The 22,444-nt window shown below is 51.7% G+C and overlaps 1 protein-coding gene across 1 annotated transcript; it reads left to right on the top strand.

Moving 5' to 3' along the window:
* The first annotated feature begins 1,753 nt into the window (after nucleotides 1-1,753).
* LOC135892301 (synaptophysin-like protein 1) lies at nucleotides 1,754-22,104 on the top strand. The gene is made up of 6 exons (XM_065420016.1): nucleotides 1,754-1,806; nucleotides 2,132-2,203; nucleotides 9,440-9,558; nucleotides 10,838-11,042; nucleotides 15,215-15,403; nucleotides 19,159-22,104. Exons 1-6 carry the CDS (start codon nucleotides 1,789-1,791, stop codon nucleotides 19,282-19,284), a joined length of 729 nt encoding a protein of 242 aa, XP_065276088.1. The 5' UTR covers nucleotides 1,754-1,788; the 3' UTR covers nucleotides 19,285-22,104.
* Nucleotides 22,105-22,444: the final 340 nt, after the last annotated feature.

The following is a 22,444-nucleotide window of genomic DNA, read 5'->3' as shown; positions in this document are numbered from 1 at the left end:
AGGGGTGTATGGGGATGGATGGAGGGATGGATAGAAGGATAGAGGGGTGCGGATAGGGGTGGGTTTTGTGGAATTTCCATCACTGGAAATTGGAGATGAGAGACGCTCTTGTTCAAGCCCAGCTACTGGAAATCACCCTAGGCCATTCTCTTGGGTCAGACTGGATGGTCACAGTGAGCCCTTCTGGCCTTAAATGCTATGAATCCATGGAGGGGGCAGAGTTAAGGGTAGACACGCAACGGGGTGGAGTTAAGGGCAGACACGCCGGGGCGGAGTTATTGAGGGGATCAGCGAGAGGCAGACCCTGGGGTTCTCAGGCTATGTCATTACCCCTACCCCGGCAGGCGGCTGACACCTCCAAGAACTTTAGCGGGGCTCAGGTGTGCTCAGCGCACACCGGGCCGTGCAGAGGTTTGAAGGCTATGAAGTCAAGGTGGCCAGGTGCTTCCCGACAGAGCGTTTTTCCACCAGCAGTAAATTTCGATGAAATGGCATTTGGGACTGGGCTGGAGTGGGGTGTAGAAAGGAAAAACAAAGAGCCTTTTGCTAAGAGGCAGGACGGCTCCGTGGTTAGTGCAACAGCCTGGGACTTAGCAAGCCTGGATTCAATTCCCTGCTCTGTCACACACTCCCTGGATGACCTTAGGCCCAACTCCATGCCTCAGTTTCCCCATCTGTACCGAGGGGACAAGAGCCCTGTCCTTCCTCATGGGGAGGTTGTTAAAGAGAGTGAGGGGCTCAGCTGCTATGGGAACGGGGGGGGGGGGCAAGAGAAGCCCCTATGCTACACCAACTGACCCTTGGCTCTGGCACTGACTGAAAGGCGCTGCCCCATGGAATTCCTTCCCGGGAGAGGGGTGGCTGGATGTATGACTAGGAGGAGGGAGGAGAGATTTGCCCTCTGTTTGGGCAGACACAGCCTGATCCGGCAGGGGAGGGGGGTGAGAAAAGGAGATGGGGCTCTTCTAAGCTCCACCCACTAAATAAGCTCCTCCCACCCCAGACATAATAGTGTCCAACTGTTCAAATGACCATGGTGCAGCCCTGGAGTCTGGGGTTGGCCTGGGCTATGTGGGGGCCTGGGGAACTTGCCCCTCTCCCAGCGATGGGCTCAGGCTCTCTGCAGACTCAGGCAGCATCGCTGGGTTGGTCACACTGGGGGCAGTTCCCCCCTTAGGCCTGCGTAGCGGCTTCGTCTCCCCTCTACCCCCAGGTATGCCCCCCGTGCAGGGGGGTCTCAGCCCGGCTGCCCTGCCCCGCCCAGCTGGGATGCAGTGGGAATTTTCTGTACTATTGTTCCTGGCCTCGGGATTGCTCCCCAGCGGGGGCGGCCGGATGAAATCCGCGCGGTGGGGCCAGGCTGCCAGGGGTGGAACAACTGGGGTGGGAAGGGACCGGCTGAACCCCCCTGGAAACCCCCCGGCCTTGGCCATCGACACCTAGCGGGGTAGGGTGGGGGGATCTGGGGCAAGCAGGACCCCGATGGGCCGAGGGGTGCCAGGCAGGCTGGGCAATACAGCTGGCCGGGGGGAGGGGCAGACACGGGGCCCCCGGAGCCGGGGGGGGGCAGAGCTCCTTGGGGGGGCGAGCAGGACCCCGCGATGGTGGGGGGCTGCCCCACTGCAGTGGGACCCTCCCAGCGCGCCGCACCCAGCAGCCGGGAGCTCCGGCCCTGCAAGGGGGTATGCAAATGAGCTCATTAGCTCAGCTAGAGGCCGGGGAGGTGGGGGCCTGACGTGAAGGGGTGGGTGGGGGCTGGTGAGGTCAGCGCGCGCGTGCATCCGGGGCATGGAGCGCGTGAGCCAGGTAGGCGCTGCGGCCCCCCCGCTCCCGCCCTTTGCGAGCTTCCCCGCCCCTCTGCCCCCTCCCATTGCAACAGCCCCCCCTCCCATTGCAAACACCCTCCCCCCCCGGGAACCCCGCCCCTCCCCCCCAGGAACCCGCCTGCCCCCCTCCCATTGCAACCGCTCCCCCCCGCCCCCACCCATTGCAAACTCCCGCCAGGGACCCCCCCGCCCCCCAGGAACCCGCCTGCCCCCTCCCATTGCAACCTCTTCCCACCCCCCCCGAGCCCCTCCCATTGCAAACTTCCGCCCCCTCTCTCCTGACGCCTCCTCTGGCCTCTCCCTAGAAAATGTCCGGCCTCCAGCTCAACCTGGGCCCCCTGAAGGAGCCGCTGGGGTTCATCAAGGTCCTGGAGTGGGTGAGTGGGGGGGGGACAATGGTCTGGGTGCATGGGGAGGGGTGGGGGTGCTAGTGGTTGGGGGAAGGGCTGGAGGTGAGGAGGCCTGGCAGGGGGGTTGGAGCTGGGGGGCCAGGGGCCAGGTGTGTGGGGGGGCTGGGTGGAGCAGTTGGGGTACACGGGTGGGCTACAAAGCAGGATGGGACAAGGGAATGGGGAAGGCAAGGGGCTGGGGGGTATCCAGGGGGTGGTGGGGAGAAGTGGGGGAAATGGCTGCTGCTCTGGACTGGTCCCACCCCCAGCCCCCCGCCCAGTACCCCGGTGCCCCCTGACTCCAAGGGGGCTCTGGCCTGTCGACGCCAGTGGATCGGGCCCCAGGGCTAATGGCTCGTGAGGGCGTTTCCTGATCTGGCAAGTGACAGATCTTGCTATGAGCCGATTTCTGGTGCATCCTGGTTTTGGGGTATAAACCCCTGCATAGCCCAGGGCACATCGCTATGAGATGAGATCAGGGCCCCGTTGTGCTGGGCGCTGCCCAGACACACAGCGAGAGACAGTCCCTGCCCCAGCTGAGATCAGGGCCCTGTTGTGCCAGGCGCTGCCCAGACACAGCGAGAGACAGGCCCTGCCCCAGCTGAGATCAGGGCCCTGTTGTGCCAGGCGCTGCACAGACACACAGCCAGAGACAGTCCCTGCCTCAAACAGTTTCCAGTGTGAATAGACAAAGAGTGGGAGGGGAAACTGAGGCACAGCAAGAAAAAGGGAGTGGCAGAGCAAGGGATAGAACCCAGGAGTTCTGTCTCCCAGCCCCCCTCCTCTAACCATTAGACCCCACTCCCCTCCCAGAGCTGGGGAAAGAACCCATGAGCCCAGGCGCCCAGCCCCACCCGTCCCCACCCACTAGCCCATATTTTGACCCCTAGGTGATCTCTCTCAGCACCCCCAGGTTGTTCGGCTGACTCCCCCATGCACTGGCACTGGTGTGGCATTTACACAAGCGCTGGCCGTGCGCAGACCTGATGTGAGGGGGATGGACTTTCTTCCCTGAGCTGGGCAGAGAACCCAGCCATCCTGCCTCCCACTCCAGCTCCTTGTCTGCTGGGCCATGCCACCCTATCCTGGTGCACTTTCACCAGTGTCACCCTGGGAGGGGACCACAGAGAGGAGGCCCTGACACCGTAGGGGAAGTTGCGTCCGTTTGTGGGTTTCCAGTGGTTTGGTAATACTGGATGTTAATGAAACAGAGTTCTCCAAGGGGATGGCCGGGGGCTTGGTGGGAAGGGCAGCGCCAGGGCTGGTGGAAGGTAGCAGCTGGGCCCTTCCACCACTGCGGTCGTTTGCGTGGCAGCCTGGATATGGAGGTCTAGCTCGACCCCCAGATAAGGGCCGGGAGCCTGGACTCCTGGGTTCTATTCCCAGCTCTTGAGAATGAATAACGGCCCTCTCCACACAATCTTCCCTCCTCCGTTTGCCTAATCCTGAGTGTTTAAAAAAAAAAAAAAAAAACCAAAATGCCTTGGGAGGTTGCGCGATTGTGACCAAATCCGGTTGATTGGCCTGTTGGCCTCCGAGCCCTTTCCTGGGCCCCCAGTTGTTGTTCCCCATGCCGCGAGGGCGAGAATTGAAACCCATTCTCCTGGTGACCCAGGATGGCTCCCGGCGCTGGGCATTGAGCGAGAACAGCAGACAATGGAGCCTGGCTGCCACGATCGGCTAATTGCAACACGGCGCCCTGGGCCTGCTAGATTTGGACCCAGGCAGAAGTTAGCAAAACCCAGACCAAGCTGGTAGGTTCCCCAAGCCGAGATCAAATCCCTGTTGCGCTAGGCGCTGTACAGACCTGGAACACAAAGACACTTGTCCCCCCAGAGCCCGTGTCTAGCCTGAACCTGCACGTGTACACTGCAGTTTTATAGCCCCGATCTCGAATCACCTGATGCCAGCCACCCCTGGGTGTTTTATCTATACTCCCACATCTGCCAGCTCTGGGACTTGTAGATGATTAAAGTGTAGCCTCTGCTGTAGTTTTCATCGCTGTTTCTCCGGGGTTATTTTCCGCCCTCGTGCCATCAGAGGGAAAGTTGGCTTTAGTTTCGCTTTCTTTCTCCTGCAGCATTGGGAATACTGCTGTTGCTGGACAGCCAGGAGGAACGGGAAAACATTTTTCCCTGTATGGTGTTGAAAAGTTGAATCGAAGGCATGCTCCTGTCACCCCTTGTCGGCGGCCTTTAAAAGGACCTGGGGAAGGGGAAAAAAAGCCAGGGCTCGCTGAGCAGCGCCGGCTGTGTCCAATCCAAAGTCAGCCCCGCCAAAATCCCAAGGTTGGGGTAAAAAAATCACGAGAATTAAAAACAAACAACAACGCTTGTGTTTTGTAGTTGGGGAGGCTGAATCTTTGCCACCCGTTTCTGACCTGGAGTGGCCACGTTCTCCAGATTAGCTCCCCAAACCCAAAGCTGGAAGCCTGAGTTTCAAGGCGAAAGCTGGGATTGTGTCCTGACTCCGGGAGCTGGAGATTTACGAAAACCCCCCGGGAGCGAGAGGTTTGCAAGAATGTTGCCAGAGACGGCAGAGTTGTCATTTTGCTGATTGAAAACCATAAGCAGCCCCCTCTCCCCTCCCCCCAATCTGTGCAGCACCTGGCCTGACAGGGGCCCTGATCTCGGTCGGGGGGGGCGGGGGGGTGTGTCTGTGTAGTGCCTGGCCTGATGGGGGCCCTGATCTTGGGGGGGGGGTGGGGGTCTGTGTAGTGCCTGGCCAGACAGGGCCCTGATCTCGGTTGGGGGGGTCCGTGCAGTCCCTGGCAGGACGGTGCCCCGATGCCTGCCTGGTGCCTGGAGGCACGCTTCATCGAAGGGCAGGGCCATGGTGCCACCCGGCTGAGTGAAGCCACTATATGGGAAGCAGCAGCTGCGCTGGCAGAAGGCAATGCCCCACATTGCTAGCTCCAGCCCGCGCGGTGCCCTCGGTGCCTCCGGCTCTGCCCGGCTTCCCTTCCTGCTCTGCCCAGCCGGCTGGAAACAAGAGCCAGCAACACCCAGTAACCACTGTGCCCTTTCTTCTTTGCACCCACCCCACCTGTGTACCCATCACTGGGCACGTGGCCGCTCCCTCTGCCTGGGCCAAGCCACTCGTAGCAGAGCGGCGCAGTGGGATGTGCGGAGACCGTGGGTCAAATCCTGCCCCCCCCCCCCCCCCCGGCCTGGGGCAAATAGTTTAATCTGTCCGGTGCCTCAGTTTCCCCAGCTGCGAAGTAGGGTTATGAGATGTACTGCGGTTGTGGTGCTAGGCGCTGTACAAACGCAGAGAAGGGAGACCCGTCCCTGTCCTGGGGGGATTTTTGACAATTAGACAAAAGCCAGATCAATACCTAGATTGATACCTCACCCGGCTAATTGGTGCTAGCTGCTGAGGGTACGGCGTGCTGGCATCTCTGGGCACAGTTCAAAACCATGCCCACAGAAAGTCTATGCCATGTCATCCACCCCCCACCCCCCCCGCTCCATCTCTGAGCCACTCTGATGGACGTAAACTGCAACCGCGGTATTTATACCCTCTAACGTGATCCATGGGGGAATCTGGTCAAAAAACTCCCTCCCCCCATGGAAAATTTGGGGGAAGGGGGTCACAGGAAAGGGCATTTTTTGCATGCAGGCTGTTTGCAATCCTCAAACATTTGATATCCACCCCCACCCCCCCAAATTTTACTGTTTTCATCCCAATTTGTATTAATCAGAAAATCTGCAAATTTTACTGTTTTGGCCCAGTTTTTATTCATTGGAAAATCTGCCGTTTTGACTGTTTTCATCCCCTTCTTTTTCCCAATGGAAGATTTGCAAATTTGGCCGTCTCATCTCAATCCTCAGAGCAGGGCATTGGCTGTGAGCGCGTCTCCGTTAGCCTGCGGCCGGGGCGCACGCGGCATTGCGTTTCCATTCTTTGCCGCGTGGGGCAGGACCAGTGGCCCGGTGGGGATGTGATCTGGGTTTGCAGCGCCGACGCAGGCAGCCGGCTTCTTGTGGCTGCTTCCTCAATGCTGCTCGGGGCGTGGCGGGGCTGGTCTGTCTGGGAGGAGTGGGGGAAGAAATTGTGGGTCCGCTGGGCTCTCCCCCCCTCCACCTCCCCAGCCCTAACGTGATGAGAATCCACTAGCCTTGTGCTTTACCTCATTCTGAGCCCCCTGTGATGCCCACCTGCCGTGCCCAGCGCAGCCTCTCTCCCTTCCAGACTGGACCATCCCTCCTAAAGCAGGGTGCAAAGAGGTCCCTGATCTCGGTCATATGGGGGGGCGGAGGGGGCTGTGCAGCGCCTGGCACGACAGGGGCCCTGATCTTGGTCAGGGGTGGGATGGGGGCAGGGAATCTGTGTGGCACCTGGTATGAGGGGGTGCCCGATTTCAGTCAGGGACAGTCTGTGCCGCGTCTCGGGGAGGGATAGCTCAGTGGTTTGAGCATTGGCCTGCTAAACCCAGGGTTGTGTGTTCAATCCTTGAGGGGGCCATTTAGGGATCTGGGGCAAAAATCTGTCTGGGGATTGGTCCTGCTTTGAGCAGGGGGTTGGACTAGATGACCTCCTGAGGTCCCTTCCAACCCTGATATTCTATGATCTCGGTTGGAGGGCGGAAAAACTGTGTGGCACCCAGCGTGATATTATCCCTGATCTCAGTCGAGGGTGTGTGTGTCTGTGTGGCACCCAGCGGGAAGGGGGCCCCCCATACCCGTCAGGATCGCTGTGGCACTGAGTACACTGGGGGACGACCTAGCTGCTGGCATCGAAATAATAACTCTCGCTTAAAGCCTCCAGCCGGGCCTCAGATCGCTGAGCCTTGCAGTGAATGCCACAGAACAGGCACGTCTCTCTGTAGTCACTGCACTCGGCTTCCCTGTCGGTGGGGTCCTGGCCGGCTTAGTTCCCCCCCCCCTCCTCCCTGGGCACCATCGGCGCATGGTGCCAGCAGCTCCAGTTCTGCAAGGTTTCTTAAGGAGGAATCACTCCGAGCGGGACAAGGGAAACTCCCCTGTGCTCACGCAGCCCAGATTTGGAATCTTCCGCTCCTCTAGTTGCTAAACCTGGCCGTGACCTTCAAGGCCTGGAGCCAGATCCCCTGGCTGACAATTTGTTCACTTGTATTGCGTTATTCTGCCACTACGGAGTGTCTGCCAGCTGTACAGGCAGGGGGTGGAATGGCCAAAAAAGGTTTTCCTGGGGAAAGTTTGCAAATTTTTCCTAGGGTGGGTTTTTTTAAATCTTCAAAATTTCACGGGAGAATCTGGCTGTTTTTTCAGCTCCACATGGTTCCGTTGTGGAGTACGGCTTGTGGTAAAATGTTCGTATTTTGTTAAAAATCCAACTAAATAAACACGGAGGGTTTTAGTTTTGAAAAAACGGTGTTATTGGAAATGTTCCTGAGATCGGTTTTTCAAAGACTCCGACCCCAATTCAACTCAAACTGGAATTAACAAACAAATCTGATTTCCCCAATCCTAACATGTTTTGTTAACTGAAAAAATGAAAAGTTAAACCTCAGAGTGCAAATTTTCAGCTAAACCAAAAAATGTTTTCCTGAGAACAGTTTTTGATAAAAAAAATATGGTTTTGAAAAGTAAAACTCAATTTTTAAAAACCAAACCAGAGCATTTTTAGTGCAAACTGAAGTCTTCACCCCAAACTGCAAATTTTAACGTAAAAGTGTGGGGTTTTTTAACTAATGATGTTTACTGAGAATGGATTTCAATTCAAAATTTTGATTTTAGAAAACTTGAACTTAACTTTTAAACCAAACCACAATGTTTTTACTGGAAAAAAATTGTTGTAGTCTACAACTGACCATTTTTGTGACACACTTTTATGGGGGAAGTTATCAATGTTTTTCTGATCTGTGATCAAAATAACTTTCCCTTTTCCACAGCAGTGAGAGTAATTACCCATTGGAACAGGTCGCCAGGGGTCATGATGGAGTTCCCATCGCTGACCATTTTTAAATCAAGATTGGAGGTTTTTCTAAAAGCTCTGCTCTAGGAATTATCGTGGGGCAGCTCTCTGACCTGTGTTACACAGGAGGTCACACAAGATGATCACAGTGGTCTCTTCTGTCCTTTTTTCAGAGTAGCAGCCGTGTTAGTCTGTATCCGCAAAAAGAACAGGAGTACTTGTGGCACCTTAGAGACTAACAAATTTATTAGAGCATAAGCTTTCGTGCATATGCATCCGATGAACTGGGCTGTAGCCCACGAAAGCTTATGCTCAAATAAATTTGTTAGTCTCTAAGGTGCCACAAGTACTCCTGTTCTTCTGTCCTTGGAATCTGTGAATCATTAAAATTCCCTTCTTAGTAGAAATGTCATTTTCCATGGGGAGGAAAAATGCGTTGAGGAAAATATTCCAATCAGTGTAAGTCCCTTGGGGAAACAAGAGGGACAGAAGTGGAACTCAAGCTGTGTGTTAACTTCAACCTCTTATTTGTGTTTAGCTTGTGAATGGGCACAGGGAATGAGCAATAGCTCGGGACGTTAGCAGCTGTTAAAGAGGAGGGGCGCTGTCCCAGCCGTGGTCTGCTGAGTGACCTGCAAGTCACGGTGACATTCTGTGCCTCAGTTTCCCCATTGGTGATAACGTTGTGCACGTTCCTTGCCACAACCATTTGAGATCTGTGCGTGGAGAGCACATGAAGGCAAGGGATTATTCCCAGACTCTGGCAAGGTCTGCGGAAGCCGGGAGGGGTGTTGAGAGAGGTGTTTCGTCTCCAGTTAGCTGTGCCAACAGAAAGTGGTGTGGTCCTTGGCCCAGAGAGTCAATGGGGCCAGATCCCCATTGGAGTCAGTTTACCCTAGCTCATGATCTGGCCTCTTCTGCTTTCAATTTTCATTAGAACCGTTTTTAATGGGCCAGGTGGCAGCAGAAAATTGACCCTGTTACGATCAGAATCGTGCTGAGAGTGAGTGGCGCATGCCAACCCAGTTGCTGTTCTGCTGGGCGAATGCCAGCGGAGAGTGCTGGGATCAGCTGATGCGAATCGTGTGCACTGCTGGCGTTCCTTAACAGGATCCTTCTGACGCTACCTGGAGTGCATGTGCTGAGCTTGAAATGGAGTTGGGGCATCGAAAAGATCGGGACTACCTCAACCACCAGATAGGGGCTGGACGCTGAATCTCTGGGGGCGGTTCTCTGGCCTGGGCTCTGCAGGAGGGCAGGTTGGATGGGCACAAATTCCAGACTTGAAATCTACGACTCTAATGCTGTGTCTCTCCGTATCTCTAGATTTTTTCCATCTTTGCTTTCGCCACCTGTGGAGGGTACAGTGGCCATACCTCCATTAAAGTCAGCTGTTTCGACACTAAAAATGAGACCCTTGAGGCGGCTTTTGGCTATCCGTTCCGGTGAGTGTAGCCCTGGGCGGACAATCGGCTGAATCTGTGCTCGTGACGGGATGCGGTGGCCAGCGGGGCTAACGCGATCCCGAGACGCGGAGCAGAGAGGTTGTTATACCTGCAACCACTGCTGCAATCCCATGGTCCAGTCCTGGTGGCTGCAGTTCCAGGAGGACGGTGTTCACAGGAATTAATTCAGGGACATTCTCTGGCTAGTGTGACGTGGGCCCTTCTGACCTTAGAATCAATGAATCGTTCCCACATGACCCTTGCTTCCTCCTCCTCCTCCTCTGCATTCTCCCAGCCCCTGGGAACGAAAGCCCCTGGGACTGGCTTAAACATCACGGGTTGTTTTTAAACAAGCAACCAGCGTCAGGCTAGGTCTGTTCCCCTCCGGTTTTTTAGCTTCTAGGGGGCTCGTTTCCCATCCCCCCAGCCCCAACTCTGAAGATGAGAAAAGTCATTTTAATAGAGATTCTCCCAGAAATGCCGTGACTCCGGGAGCTGGAGATGGAAGGAAAGGAAAAGCCCCAACTATCGCGAGATGCACAGTGTCCGGCTGGATCTAAAGGGTGGTGTTAGTGGTGGGGGGGTGAAGGCTCAGTACGGCATTGGGGAGACAATGACTTGAGACTGCGTCCAGCTCTGGGGGGCCGCCTGTCAAACAGGACATTGGGAAATCAGGGAGGGGTCAGAGAAGAGCGACGGGAACAATCTGAGGGCTGGAAAACCTGCCTGAGATCAAGACATTAAAGGAGCTGGATCTACTGAGTTTCTCCCAGAGAAGATTCAGAAGGGACTTGAAACCGGTCTGTCAGTACCTCCCTGGGGAGGAGATTTTGGGGAGCAGAGGGCTCTTTAATCCATCTGACAAAGGCAGAGCGAGAGCTGACGCATGGGGGATGAAGCCAGACTGGAAATAAGGAGGCAAATTCTTAACGAGGAGAATTGACCCTTGGAACGACTGCCCCAGGGATGGGGCCGATTCTAAATCCCTTGGAGTCTTTCCATCGAGATCTGACATCTCTTTAAAAGCTGCCCTATCAGATAGGGACTTGAAATCTATGAAAGGGCAGAATTGAGGGGATGCATGCAAGGGGTGGAGTTAAGGGCACTCAACTCCCAGATCTGGACTAGAAGCAGGGATCCCTGGAGGAGTTTCTACGGCCTGGGCTATGCAGGAGGGCCGAGCAGGTGGGTAGATGTGGATCTTTCGCCCCAGAGGTCCAGCACTTCGTCTTGCTGGTGTCAAAGTGAAACGCTTCAAACTTCTCGTCTCCCCTGGCAGGCTGAACACCGTGTTATTCAAAGACCTGGATTCAAAAAAATGTAACAGCACATGGCACCCGACCCACCTCGTGGGCGACTTCTCCTCCTCGGCCCAGTTCTTCGTCACCTTCGCCGTCTTTGTCTTCCTCTACTGCATGGCGGCGCTGGTGCTGTACGTGGGGTATCTGCACCTTTACCGTGGCGCTGGCAAGCTGCCCATGATCGTAAGTGACATGTAACGTTTTGCTCTTAATGGGGGCTGGGAGGGAAATTGGGGGCAGTGTGGCGGAGGGGGAATCTCCTGTGGAGAATTTAGACAAAAATTGAAATCTTTATTCGTTTTCTTGGTGGGAAAAAATTGACATTTCACTGAAACCTGGAATATTTGGATTCAAAATGACATTGCGGTGCCTCATGGGAGCTGTAGTCCTGATTGCCTCGGGTTCCCATTCTCCCCTATCGGTTGGGCTCTTTAGCTGGACTACATCTCCCATGATGCACCACTCCACCTCTCTTGCTGAGTCACTGTGGTGCATTATGGGAGCTGTAGTCCTGGGTGCTTCATGCTCAGTTCTCTGTGGGCCAGGATGCACCCTTCCTCTCATGTTCAGGAGAGGGGTTGTGTCATGGGTGTCCGTGGCTGCAATGCCTCATGAGAGTAGTTGTCCTGGGTGCCCCGTGCTCTCATTCTTCTCTATGGTCCAGGCTCTCAGGCTCCCATGATGTACAATGTCCAGAGATTCCTATGACACAACCCGCCCAAAGGGGGAAGAGTGGCACATTGTAGGAGATGTAGTTCAGCCAGAGAGTCCAGGCAAGAGAAGAGAATAAAAATGAGGTACCTGAACTACAACTCCCATCATGCACCATAGTGGATCAGCAAGAGGCGAGGAAGCGGTGCATCATGGGAAATATGGTCCAACCAGAAAGCCCAGCCCATAGAGAAGTTGGCTCAGGAGGTATTCAGAACTACAGTTGCCATGGTGTACCACTATGTCATTTTGAATCGAAACGTTTCAGTTTTCGGACAAACAATTTTCACTGAAAAGTTGAAATTCTCTGTGAGAAGAAGACATATGTCACAAATAATATTTTGGTTGAAACAACAATTTTCTGTCAAAAAGCAGCTGTGACAAAGAATTTTCAGTGAGCTCTACTCTTAAGCCAGGAGTGTCCTGTAACCTAGATCTCCAAGCACTCCACAGATCTGCTCAGAATCTTGGCATTGCCAGGTTTTTTGGGACCACAAAAAGATTAACAAACTTTTTTTATTGGCCAGTGTGGAAACTTTCATGGGAAAATCTTTGATCAAAATTTTCTTGCTGTTCAGCTACATTTTTTGCATTTTTTTTTTTTTTTTTTTTAGTGGGGAAAACCTCCCGTTTTAGAATCATAGACTATCAGGGTTGGAAGGGACCTCAGGAGGTCATCTAGTCCAACCCCCTGCTCAAAGCAGGACCAATCCCCAATTCCCCCCGATCCCTAAATGGCCCCCTCAAGGATTGAACTCACAACCCTGGGTTTAGCAGGCCAATGCTCAAACCACTGAGCTATCCCTCCTCTTTTTAAAACCATTTTTCCCCTTAAAAAGAGGAAACAAAACAGGCTAATTGCAATGAAAAGGGTTTTGTGCAATACACATCTTGGCTTTCTGAGGTCGAGTTACAACACAAGAACATTTTTTGCTTTGTTGGAGAAAATCTGCCTTTGGTTTTTCCCTTTTGCCTTGGCCTTTTAAAACGTTCTGCTTGGTGGGTTTTGTTTTCTGATGACACTTTTCAGCAATTTTTGTTTTCCCAAAACACCAAGCTTCCGTCAATGGGCCGTAGCTCCATTGGAGTCAATGGGGCCAGATCCCAGCTGGTGGTCAATCGGCCGTCACTCCATTTAGTCCAGTGGATCTGTGGCGATTCACACCAGCGAAGGCTCCGCCCCTATTGTTCTTGCGGTGATCTGTGTAATTCCTGGCTCACCCGCTGGCTGGATCCTGGCTCTAATTAAGAGGCCGTGAGACCCGATCTTTGGCGCAATGCCCTGGCTCCGTGCTGGCGTGTGAATTGAAGCCCCCGGCTCTGGACGGCAGAGGGGTCGCGAGTGGGAGAGGATTATTGTAACTTGATAAACCGTTGCCCCTTTTCTCTTCTCTCCCTGCTGCGCCGGCTCCCCGGAGGGCTGGGAAATGCGGTAAGTGCCCGGGCATCTCCTGCTGGTCCCACATTGGCGCTGACCTGCTTGTCCGGATACATTATTCAAGAGTAATTGGCAAACCCCAGCTTCCAAGCGTGGGGTGAGGGGGTTGTGGGAGGAGGAGGGCGGAGGGAAAATCCTGATTGTATCAGAGCTCTGGGGATGTGTCCCCAGAATGGGGAGGGCGCGACAAGATCTATGGGGCACTGTCCCCCCTTCCCCCCCCAGCATTCTCTAATGCAGCTAAAGTTGCAGTGAAATCAGGGTTTGCCAGGAACAGCTTCCCTTAGCGAGGAGGGGTGAGCTAGCAGTTAGAGAGATCCAGCTGGAAGGCAGGAGACCTGGGTTCAAGAGCCTTGGACAGGGCTTGGGTGAGTCAGTGCCTCAGTTTCCCCATCTGTAACATGGAGATAGTGATCATTCCGTTGTCTGTGTACGTTGTAAGTTCTCTGGGGCAGAGACTCTCTCTCGCTGTGTGTCTGGGCAGCACCTGGCACAACAGGGCCCTGATTTCAGCTGGGTCCGTTGGATGCTACCAGAATAATACTAATGGGTTGTGCTCACCACTGTGGCGCTTCCTGGTGGTTGCTCCAGGAATTAGCTCTGTCCATCAGCAGGGCGCCCTCCCCTTGTGGTGTCTCACTCACCGTCGCTGCTTCTCCACCGTCTCCGCTGTCTGTGGGGACCCACGTCGCTCCCAGACTGCGGCATCCTCTTCAGGGCACGGCCCTCCGGCTCTGCCCCAGCTCCGTTGTCTCCCCCCTTCCGGGGGAACCGGCAGTCCTTGGCCTGGCCTGTCGCCGCAGTGGCCAACTGCAGCCCCTAGTCCAGCCCCTCGCTCGGGCAAACTGCAGTCCTTTGGCTAGCCACTTCCTTCAGCAGCCAGTGGGGCAAAGGGGAGGGGGGCAGGCCCGCCTGCTACTCTGGGCCCTGACCCAGGGACCTTATAGCTGGCAGCCGCTCACTGCCTCTCCTTCCCCTCTGCCGCTACATGCTTTCCCTGGGCCACCTCCCCAGCACCTATTCGGCCCCTGTATCAAGGCCACAGTCGGAGCCAGCCAGGCTGGAGCTCCGCTTGTTCCCCTGACCCTGCCCAGCACTGTTCTGTCCCAGATACTTCTCTCTACAAGCAGCCAGTCCTTCTCCCTCAAGCTCCAGGGAGCGACTGACTCCTCTCTGCCCTGCAGCCCTTCTTATAGGGCCCATCCTGGCCCTGATTGGCTGCTTCTAAGCCTTCCTCTGATTGGCTGGGTTCTGCGCAGCTGCTCCAAGGGCTGCTATTAACTCTTTGCTAGCCAGTGAGGGGCAGCTGCCCCATCACAAACACCTAAGGAATAGTACTGCAGAGAAGAGAAGTGATGAAATTAATCCTGAACTTTTGTGAGTGGATGAAGCGTTTGCAATGAGTGGCATTTTTGGCCAGGCCTAGAGCGTTGTTTAGTGGCTTGATTGCCGGGGGAATTTAGCGCCTTGTGCGATCCTTTGGGAATCCAAGCCTAAAGCCAGAGTCTAGACCCGGGGCTGCATGTTGTAGCTCGGGGGGGTCCACCTCCCGTGTAACAGAGGAAGGTCCGGCTTCACTACTGGGCTGCTTGTGGGAATGCCGTGGACTCCGCACTGCGCAGTCCAAAGAGCCGGCTGGATTGTTTTGGGTGCCCGACTCGTGACACGGTAAATGGAGACGGGATTTCAGAGAACGCCAAGTGCCCGTCAAAACCAGACTCGCCGCCTGGCATCTCCAGTTGGGCACCCGCAATCCGGAGTCTCTTGAAAGCACTTGGGAGGCACGCGCCAGGCGTTTCACAGACACCCCCCCCCCCCCCCATGACTGAGACTGGGGGCCCCCAACCGGGCTGTTCAGTGCCCACATCTCCGCTGAGCGGCCCCAAGCCCCGAGGTGGAATCGACAGTTATGTGAGTTCAGTGGCTGTGCGAGGGTGTGGCCTTGTGTATCCATCACCTGGTGTAATAACGCTTCAGTCATTAAAGCCAGTGGGGCTAGACCCAAAGCTGGGGTCAATGGGCCGTAGCTTCATTGGAATCAATTAGGCCAGATCCCAGCGGGGGTCAATGGGCTGTAGCTCCACTGGAGGGTTGGCCTCAGCGTGTCCATTGTAGGTGCCTGGGAATCTGTCCCCTCCATTGTGTGTTTCTCTCCTGGTGGCCTTCGGCTTGTAACTCCCCGCTCCCCCATCTCCCCCTCCTGCAGGACTTTGTGATCACCATGGTAGTCACGCTTCTCTGGCTGATCAGCACTTCGGCTTGGGCCAAAGCCCTGACTGACATCAAAGTATCCACCGGGCCTACGATGATGTCGGATATAGGCTTCTGCCTTTTAGCCCAAAATTCCTGCCTGTTCGGTGCAGTGAGCAGCATGGGCTCCCTCAACGTGTCCGTGGTACGTATGGCCGGCGCCCTCCCCTCCCCTGTGCCGCTGAGACATGGGGCGGGCCTCCTTTGAAACTCAGGAGCGTGTGCTTGGCACCGATCCCGTGGTCGGAGATCTTGTCTACATGGGGACGCGAAGGGAAGTGAATCTGAATTAAGAGTTTAAATTAGGGCCGTCAAAAAAATTAAAAAATTAATCGCAGTTTTAATCGCATTGTTAAACAATAATAAAATACCATTTATTTAAATATTTTTGGATGTTTTCTACATTTTCAAATATATTGATTTCAATTACAACACAGAATACAAAGTGTACAGTGCTCACTATATTATTTTTGATTACAAATATTTGCACTGTAAAAAAGATAAACAAAAGAAATAGTATTTTTCAGTTCCTCATACAATCTCTTTATCGTGAAAGTGCAACTTACAAATGTAGAATTTTTTTTTACATAACTATTTTATTTTTGAGTGCAATGTAAAACTTTAGTGCCTACAAGTCCACTCAGTCCTCCTTCTTGTTCAGCCAATCGCAAAAAACAAACAAGTTTGTTTAAATTTATGGAAGGTAATGCTGCCCACTTCTTATTTACGATGTCACCTGAAAGTGAGAACAGGCGTTCGCATGGCACTGTTGTAGCTGGCATTGCAAGGTATTTACATGCCAGATGTGCTAAAGGTTCATATGCCCCTTCAAGCTTTGACCACTGTTCCAAGGGCCATGCATCCATGCTGATGACAGGCTCTGCTCGATAACAATCCAAAGCAGTGCAGACAGACGCATGTTCATTTTCATTATCTGAGTCAGATGCCACCAGTAGAAGGTTGATTTTTGGTGATTCAGGTTCTGTGGTTTCCACATCAGCGTGTTGCTCTTTTAAGACTTCTGACAGCATGTTCTGTACCTCGTCCCTCTCAGATTTTGGAAGGCACTTCAGATTCTTAAACCTTGGGTCGAGTGCTGTAGCTATCTTTAGAAATCTCATATTGGTACCTTCTTTGCGTTTTCTCAGATCTGCAATGAAAGTGTTCTTAAATCGAACAACATGTGCTGGGTCGTCACCTGAGACCTCTATAGCATGAAATATGTGGCAGAAAGCAGGTAAAACCACAGAACAGGAGACAGACAATTTTCCCCCCAAGGAGTTCAGTCACAAATTAAATTGACGCATTTTTTTTAACAAGCGTCATCAGCATGGAAGCGTGTCCTCTGGAATGGTGGCCGAAGCATGAAGGGGCATACGAATGTTTAGCATTTCTGGCACATAAATACCTTGCAACGCTGCCTACAACAGTGCCATGCAATCGGTGACATTGTAAATAAGAAGTGGGCAGCATTACATAAACAGAAACAAACTTGTTTGTCTTAGCGATTGGCTGAACAAGAAGTAGGACTGAGTGGACTTGTAGGCTCTAAACTTGTACATAGTTTTGTTTTTGAGTGCAGTTATGAAGCAAAAAAAAAAATCTACATTTGTAAGTTGCACTTATAAAGAGATCTCACTACAGTACTTGTATGAGGTAAATTGAAAAATACTATTTCTTTTATCTTTTTTACAGTGCAAATATTTGTAATAAAAAAAAATAATATAAAGTGAGCAGTGTACACTTTGTATTCTGTGGTGTAATTGAAATCAGTGTATTTGAAAATGTAGAAAAACATTCAAAAATATTTATAATAAATTTCAATTGTTATTCTTATTGTTTAACAGTGCGATTAAAACTGCGATTAATTGCAATACATTTTTTAGACAAGTTAATTGGCTTTGTGGTAATCACTGAAGTTAAGTGCAATTTAATTGACAGCTCTAGTTTGAAATGGATTGGTTCCCGTAGGGTGTTCGTAGAGGGTTCAGAGCCGGAGAAGAGAAGTTATTTTACCTCTGGGTTTGGCACTGGTGCGACCATTGCTGGAATCCTGTGGCTGGATCTGGTGTCCATCATTCGAGAAGGACGTTGATCAGTTACAGAGGGGTCAGGGAAGAGCCACAAGAATGATTAAAGGATTGGAAAACCTCCCTTATAGTGATAGACTCAAGGAGCTCAATCTATTTCTCTTAACAAAGAGGAGGTTTCAGTGGTGACTTGATCCCCATCTTTAAGTTCCTACATGGGAACAAATATTTGATCATGGGCTCTTCAGTCTAGCAGAGGAAGGTCTAACTAGATCCAATGGCTGGAAGTTGAAGCTAGTCACAGACTGGAAATAAGGTGTAAATTTTTAACAGTCTCAGTAATTCACCCTTGGACCAATTTACCAGGGAGTGTGGTAAATTCTCCCTCACTGGCACTTTTAAAATGAAGGCTGGATGGTTTCCTAACTGATCTGCTCTCGTTCAAACGGAAATTAATTCAGGGAAGTTCTCTGGCCTCTGTTAGACAGGAGGCCAGACTAGCTGATCACAGGAGTTTGTTCTGGCCTTAGAATCTATGAATCTAGGAGCCGTGGGTCTGAGACCAGATTGTGGATTTGATGGAAACTCGGAACTGGTTAAAATATGGATGTTCTTATTCTGAATTAAAGTCACCTTCATTCTTAATTCATAGTGATTTAAACTAAACTCAATTAGGGCCACTTTAATTCAGAATGAGAGCATCCACGATGCGGTTTAACTAATCCACTTTAAATTCACACCAGTGAGGACTTGTCTACACTTGAAATTTAATTTGGATTAAGGCTGGGTGTGAATTTAAAGCCTTAGTTATTCCTGATTAACTCCATGCATGGATGCTGTTATTCTGGAGTACGAATGCCTTGTCCTGATTTGGCTGAATCCACACCAGTATCCACCAGGGAAACCATTCAGGAGTAGCAGTGGGTGAAATTTTCCAGATGAAACTTCTTTTGGCAGAAAAAGCAGATTCAGTTTCCAAACATCCGTTTGTTTTATTTAAAGAACCCCCAATAAAAAAGTTTCTAAAGCAAAGTGAGTTTGACCGACACCATTTTTTTCGACTTTTCGGTTTCACCAGCAATTTTGAAAAATGTTAGTAGTTTTTTCTCCTTTTTTGAATTACTGGTGAACTGAAAAAAATCTCATTAGGAGCTGCTATTCTGAAGTAACTCTGTGTGTGGACAAGCCCTCAATTAATTCAGATTAACTTTCCTGACTGTCCCTATGTAACCAAACCCATAGACTGGCAGCGTCTGGGGCAGAGACTGTTTTGTTTTGTTTGTACAGCACCTGGCGCAAGGAGTCTTAGCCATGCCTGGGGGTCCCATATGCTACGATAGTACACCTAATAAATGATCTAATAAACACTTGTTAAATGAAGGAGCTTGATCTATTTAGTTTCTCCCAGAGAATGTTCAGAGGGGATTTAATCCCGCTCTGACAGCACCTCCGTGGGGAGGAGATTTTGGGGAGCAGAGGGCTCTTTAATCCAGCCAACAAAGGCAGAGTGGGAGCCGACAGCTGGGGAATGAAGCCAGACAGATCCAGACTGGAAAGAAGTGAATTTTAGTCACACAGAGGAATTGACCCATAGCTCAACCACCAGATCTGGGTTTGAAATCTACAAAGGGAGCAGAGTAAAGGTCACGCATGCAAGGGGGCGGAGTTAAGGCACTCTAGCTCGACCATCAGATCTGGGCTGCAGGCAGGAATCCCTGGGGAAGGTTCTCTGGCCCGGGGCTATGCAGCTGGTCAAGCTGGGTGGGCAGAAATGGTCCATGTAGAGCTGGAGAGGGCGTCTCCCAGCTGAACCAGAAGCTGACCCTGGAAGCTAGATACTGCAGCTAACCCCCTCCTTTGGACCCCTTAGGTTATCGGCTTCCTGAACCTCATTCTGTGGGCAGGCAACGCTTGGTTCGTGTATAAGGAAACCAACTTGCACAATCCCCCAGAAGCTCCGGCCCCAGGCGGCACTCCGGCTCCCGCGGGAATGTAAACGGCCCCGCTGGGACGCACCAGCGCCACGCACGACCCCTCGGCCTCAACTTGGCATCAGCGCGGCTCATCTGTCCTAAGTGTAGTCACCATTTCAACCGGCTGGGGGCGGGTGGGAATTGCAGAGACAGCTCGGCTTTCAATTGCGAGCAGGTGCCTTTGAGTTTTGACAGCAGCGGTGCTTTAAAAGGTGTGGCGGTGGTGGGTTGGTTTTGTTTTGGTTTTTTTTTTTTTTTTGCTGTATTCTACTGAAATATTACCCTGGGTGTTGGCAAGGGAGAGGGGCAGCTTCTTCGCGAGAACAGTGGCCCGGCAAAATATCTGTAGTGTCTAGGGCAGTAGTTCTCAAACTTTTGTATTGGTGACCCCTTTCCCGCTGAATGCGATTTCCCCGGCCCCCCCCTTATAAATTCAAAACACTTTTGTATATATTTAACACCAGTATAAATGCTGGAGGCGAAGCAGGGTTTGGGGTGGAGGCTGACAGCTCGCAACCCTCCATGTAATAACCTCGTGACCCCCTGAGGAGCCGTGACCCCCAGTTTGAGAACCCCTGGTCTGGGGTCCTAGCCCTTGGCTGGCGTGACCCAGCAGCGCTCTGGTGAACCGAATAGCGCCGTTGGCAGCAGATTGGCATGGAGCTATTGATTGCAGATAGGGCTGGTGCGTGCAGGCTGGTGCAGCGAGTGACTGATCGCAGAGAGAGCAGTTGAGTTGCAGACGGGCACAGAGAGCGATCTGTTGGCCAGCTGTAATCAGTAGATCTGTGCTAATTGGGACAGATCTAGAGCGCGTGCATGTCAGTATCAAGGTGTTCATTGCAGCAGATTGCTGCTGATTTCTCTCAGCTGAGTGGCTGGCCCTGCATTTCAAGAAGTGCCTTTTGTCTTTTACACCCCTCTGATGGGGGACGGTTTGTATCTGGGGCACATGGCGGGGAGGGAAGCTGCATTTGAAATACGCTATTCTCACTTTGTACATGACACACACAACTTCTCTTGGTTTGAAAACCTGCGTTAGCACCAGGCTTCCTCTGTCATCGGCCCGAACCGATTCTTCGTTACAAAAACGAGCTTCAGAATCTCAGCGTTCGCTCGCTCAGGGCAGAGCCGGTTGGGAGTTTTTTGGACTAACCGTTTTTTCCCCACTGCAAAATGCAGACTCATCGAAACGTAAACTTTTTCAAGTTGGGAGATTTGTCCAAACCAAGCCAGATACACCACAATCTGGGTTTGGAAGAATCTCCTGACGCAGAAAATGTATTGGAGGGCAGAAAGTTTAGAAATTGTCCACACCTTCAGCATGAAAAGGTTTGGGGGTTTCGAGTCGACATTTTTGGTTTGAAATTTTAGTAAGGGTGGGCTTCAAAAGAGCTGACCTCAAAACAACACTTTTTAAAATCATGGAAATGAAATGTTTTGACCCCAACTGAAATTTTTTCTGTATTTTTCAACTTGCCAAAATTGTCAAGATCTGGGTTTTTCATCCCAAATCAGGACAGGAAAACTTCTTAATCTCAAAAATTCTCTCCTCGCTTTATGAATCTAAACAGAGGTTTGGAGAGCGCTACTGCATTTTTATTTTTGGTTCAGTCACTCTTGTATATTTCCCCTCCCACTGTTAGCTTCTAGGCTTCCCGTCCAGTGCTGACTTTTAGCAGACGCTTTCCCTGGAGTTTGAACATCACACCTGGCTGATTTGAAAGGGGGCTCCTGGCCCAGCTTGTCTCTGCCTGCAAGTAAAATCTCTTTTGCATTTATCTCTCTTTTATGCTACGTGGCTGCTTCCAAGATGTACGCCCTGTAGAGCAAAAGCCTTCTCTGCATTTTTCTCAGCAGGAGACAAGAAATCCATCTCTGAAGTTAATTGTGTTTGAGTCTGATTGGTAGACAGTGAAAAACTATAGAAGGAAGCTTGGCAGCTCGTCAAGCGGTGTAGATTAACTCCACAGTGAGTGCCAGTTTAGACCTGTGGGAATCTCACTTTGCTAGCTACCCTTTCCCATTAGCTTGGTGTCACATATTTGCAGACATTTGTGGGCAGAGTTAAGGGGGCTCTAGTTCGACCCCCAGATCTGGGCTGGCCATTCTCCAGCATCTGCTATGCAGGAGGTCAGACTGGATGACCATCTGAATTAAGAGCCGGTTGGAAAATTTTCTGCTAAATGGTTTTCAGTTGGAAAATGCGGTTTGCCCCAAACGGAATTTTTTTGCGAAATTGTAGCGATTTTGGGCACAATGTTTAGATTAAAAAAACACCAAGGGCAGTTTTGCAAACGTCAAAATCTCCTGTTTGGTCACGTTTTTCATTATTCGTTTTGAAAATTTTCATTAGTTGTTTTGAAGCAACATATTCTTTCGAAATACATGTGTGAGATTGGACAAAACCCCAAGGTCAGAATCGTTTGGCGCGAGCTCAAATGAGTGTTGCGCCCAGAAATTCATTGCTTGAAGAATTTGGAAATCTTGGCTTTTGGATGGAGGGGAGGGAATTGAAAGTTTGAAAATTTATGCAGGAGGGAAAAATCTCTCCCAACCAGCTCTTATGTCTGTGATCCAATATTTCACTTTTCCTGTGGCAAAGCAGCCAAGCCGTGGGATGGGCTCGGTTGTGATGCAGATGCGCATGGGACTCTCACCCTGCTCTCGTCGCTGGTTTGTATTTGCCTGCGATCGAGGTTCGAAGCTCGGCTTTAAGGTCATGACAGGTGGAAGCTGGACCTGGCTTTTAATTTTTTTATTTACCCTTTTTCTTACGAATTGTTCAAGAAATATGTATGTCCTGTATGCCACCGACTTGATAATAAAAACCAATTATCTCAGCAGAGTTTTCTGAGCTGCCACCCTCACCCCCGGGGCCGGAGCTAGCTAGGGGCAGGGTGAGGTTAAATGCATTAAAGAGGTGATGGGAGCCAGGTAAGGACTTAGCTAGAAAAGTCTTTGTTGAAAAAAAGCTTTGGAGGGATAATTTCCCCACTAGCTGTAGTTCCTGCAAACCTGGAAGGGGTGTTTACACATATAACAGCTGGTGTAGCGGGGGGCTGCGGGTCGGGAGTGAGGGGCACCGGCTGCTTGCAGATCCAAGGGAGAGAAACTTCCCTGCTATGTCGGTGGTTTAGGCACTGGTTGGGGCCCAAAGGGCGGTGCTCACGTGCCTGGTTG

This window comes from Emys orbicularis, chromosome 20 (assembly GCF_028017835.1).
Source record: "Emys orbicularis isolate rEmyOrb1 chromosome 20, rEmyOrb1.hap1, whole genome shotgun sequence".
Classification (NCBI taxonomy): domain Eukaryota; kingdom Metazoa; phylum Chordata; order Testudines; family Emydidae; genus Emys; species Emys orbicularis.
The sequence above is the reverse complement of the archived record's forward strand: the minus strand, read 5'-3'. Positions and strand labels throughout refer to the sequence as shown.

What these genes read in the sequence shown, in the direction of transcription:
- LOC135892301 (XM_065420016.1), top strand. An exon ending in GCTTTTGGCTATCCGTTCCG is followed by an intron (nt 9,559 to 10,837) that starts GTGAGTGTAGCC and finishes CTCCCCTGGCAG; the next exon opens with GCTGAACACCGTGTTATTCA. An exon ending in GCTCCCTCAACGTGTCCGTG is followed by an intron (nt 15,404 to 19,158) that starts GTACGTATGGCC and finishes TGGACCCCTTAG; the next exon opens with GTTATCGGCTTCCTGAACCT.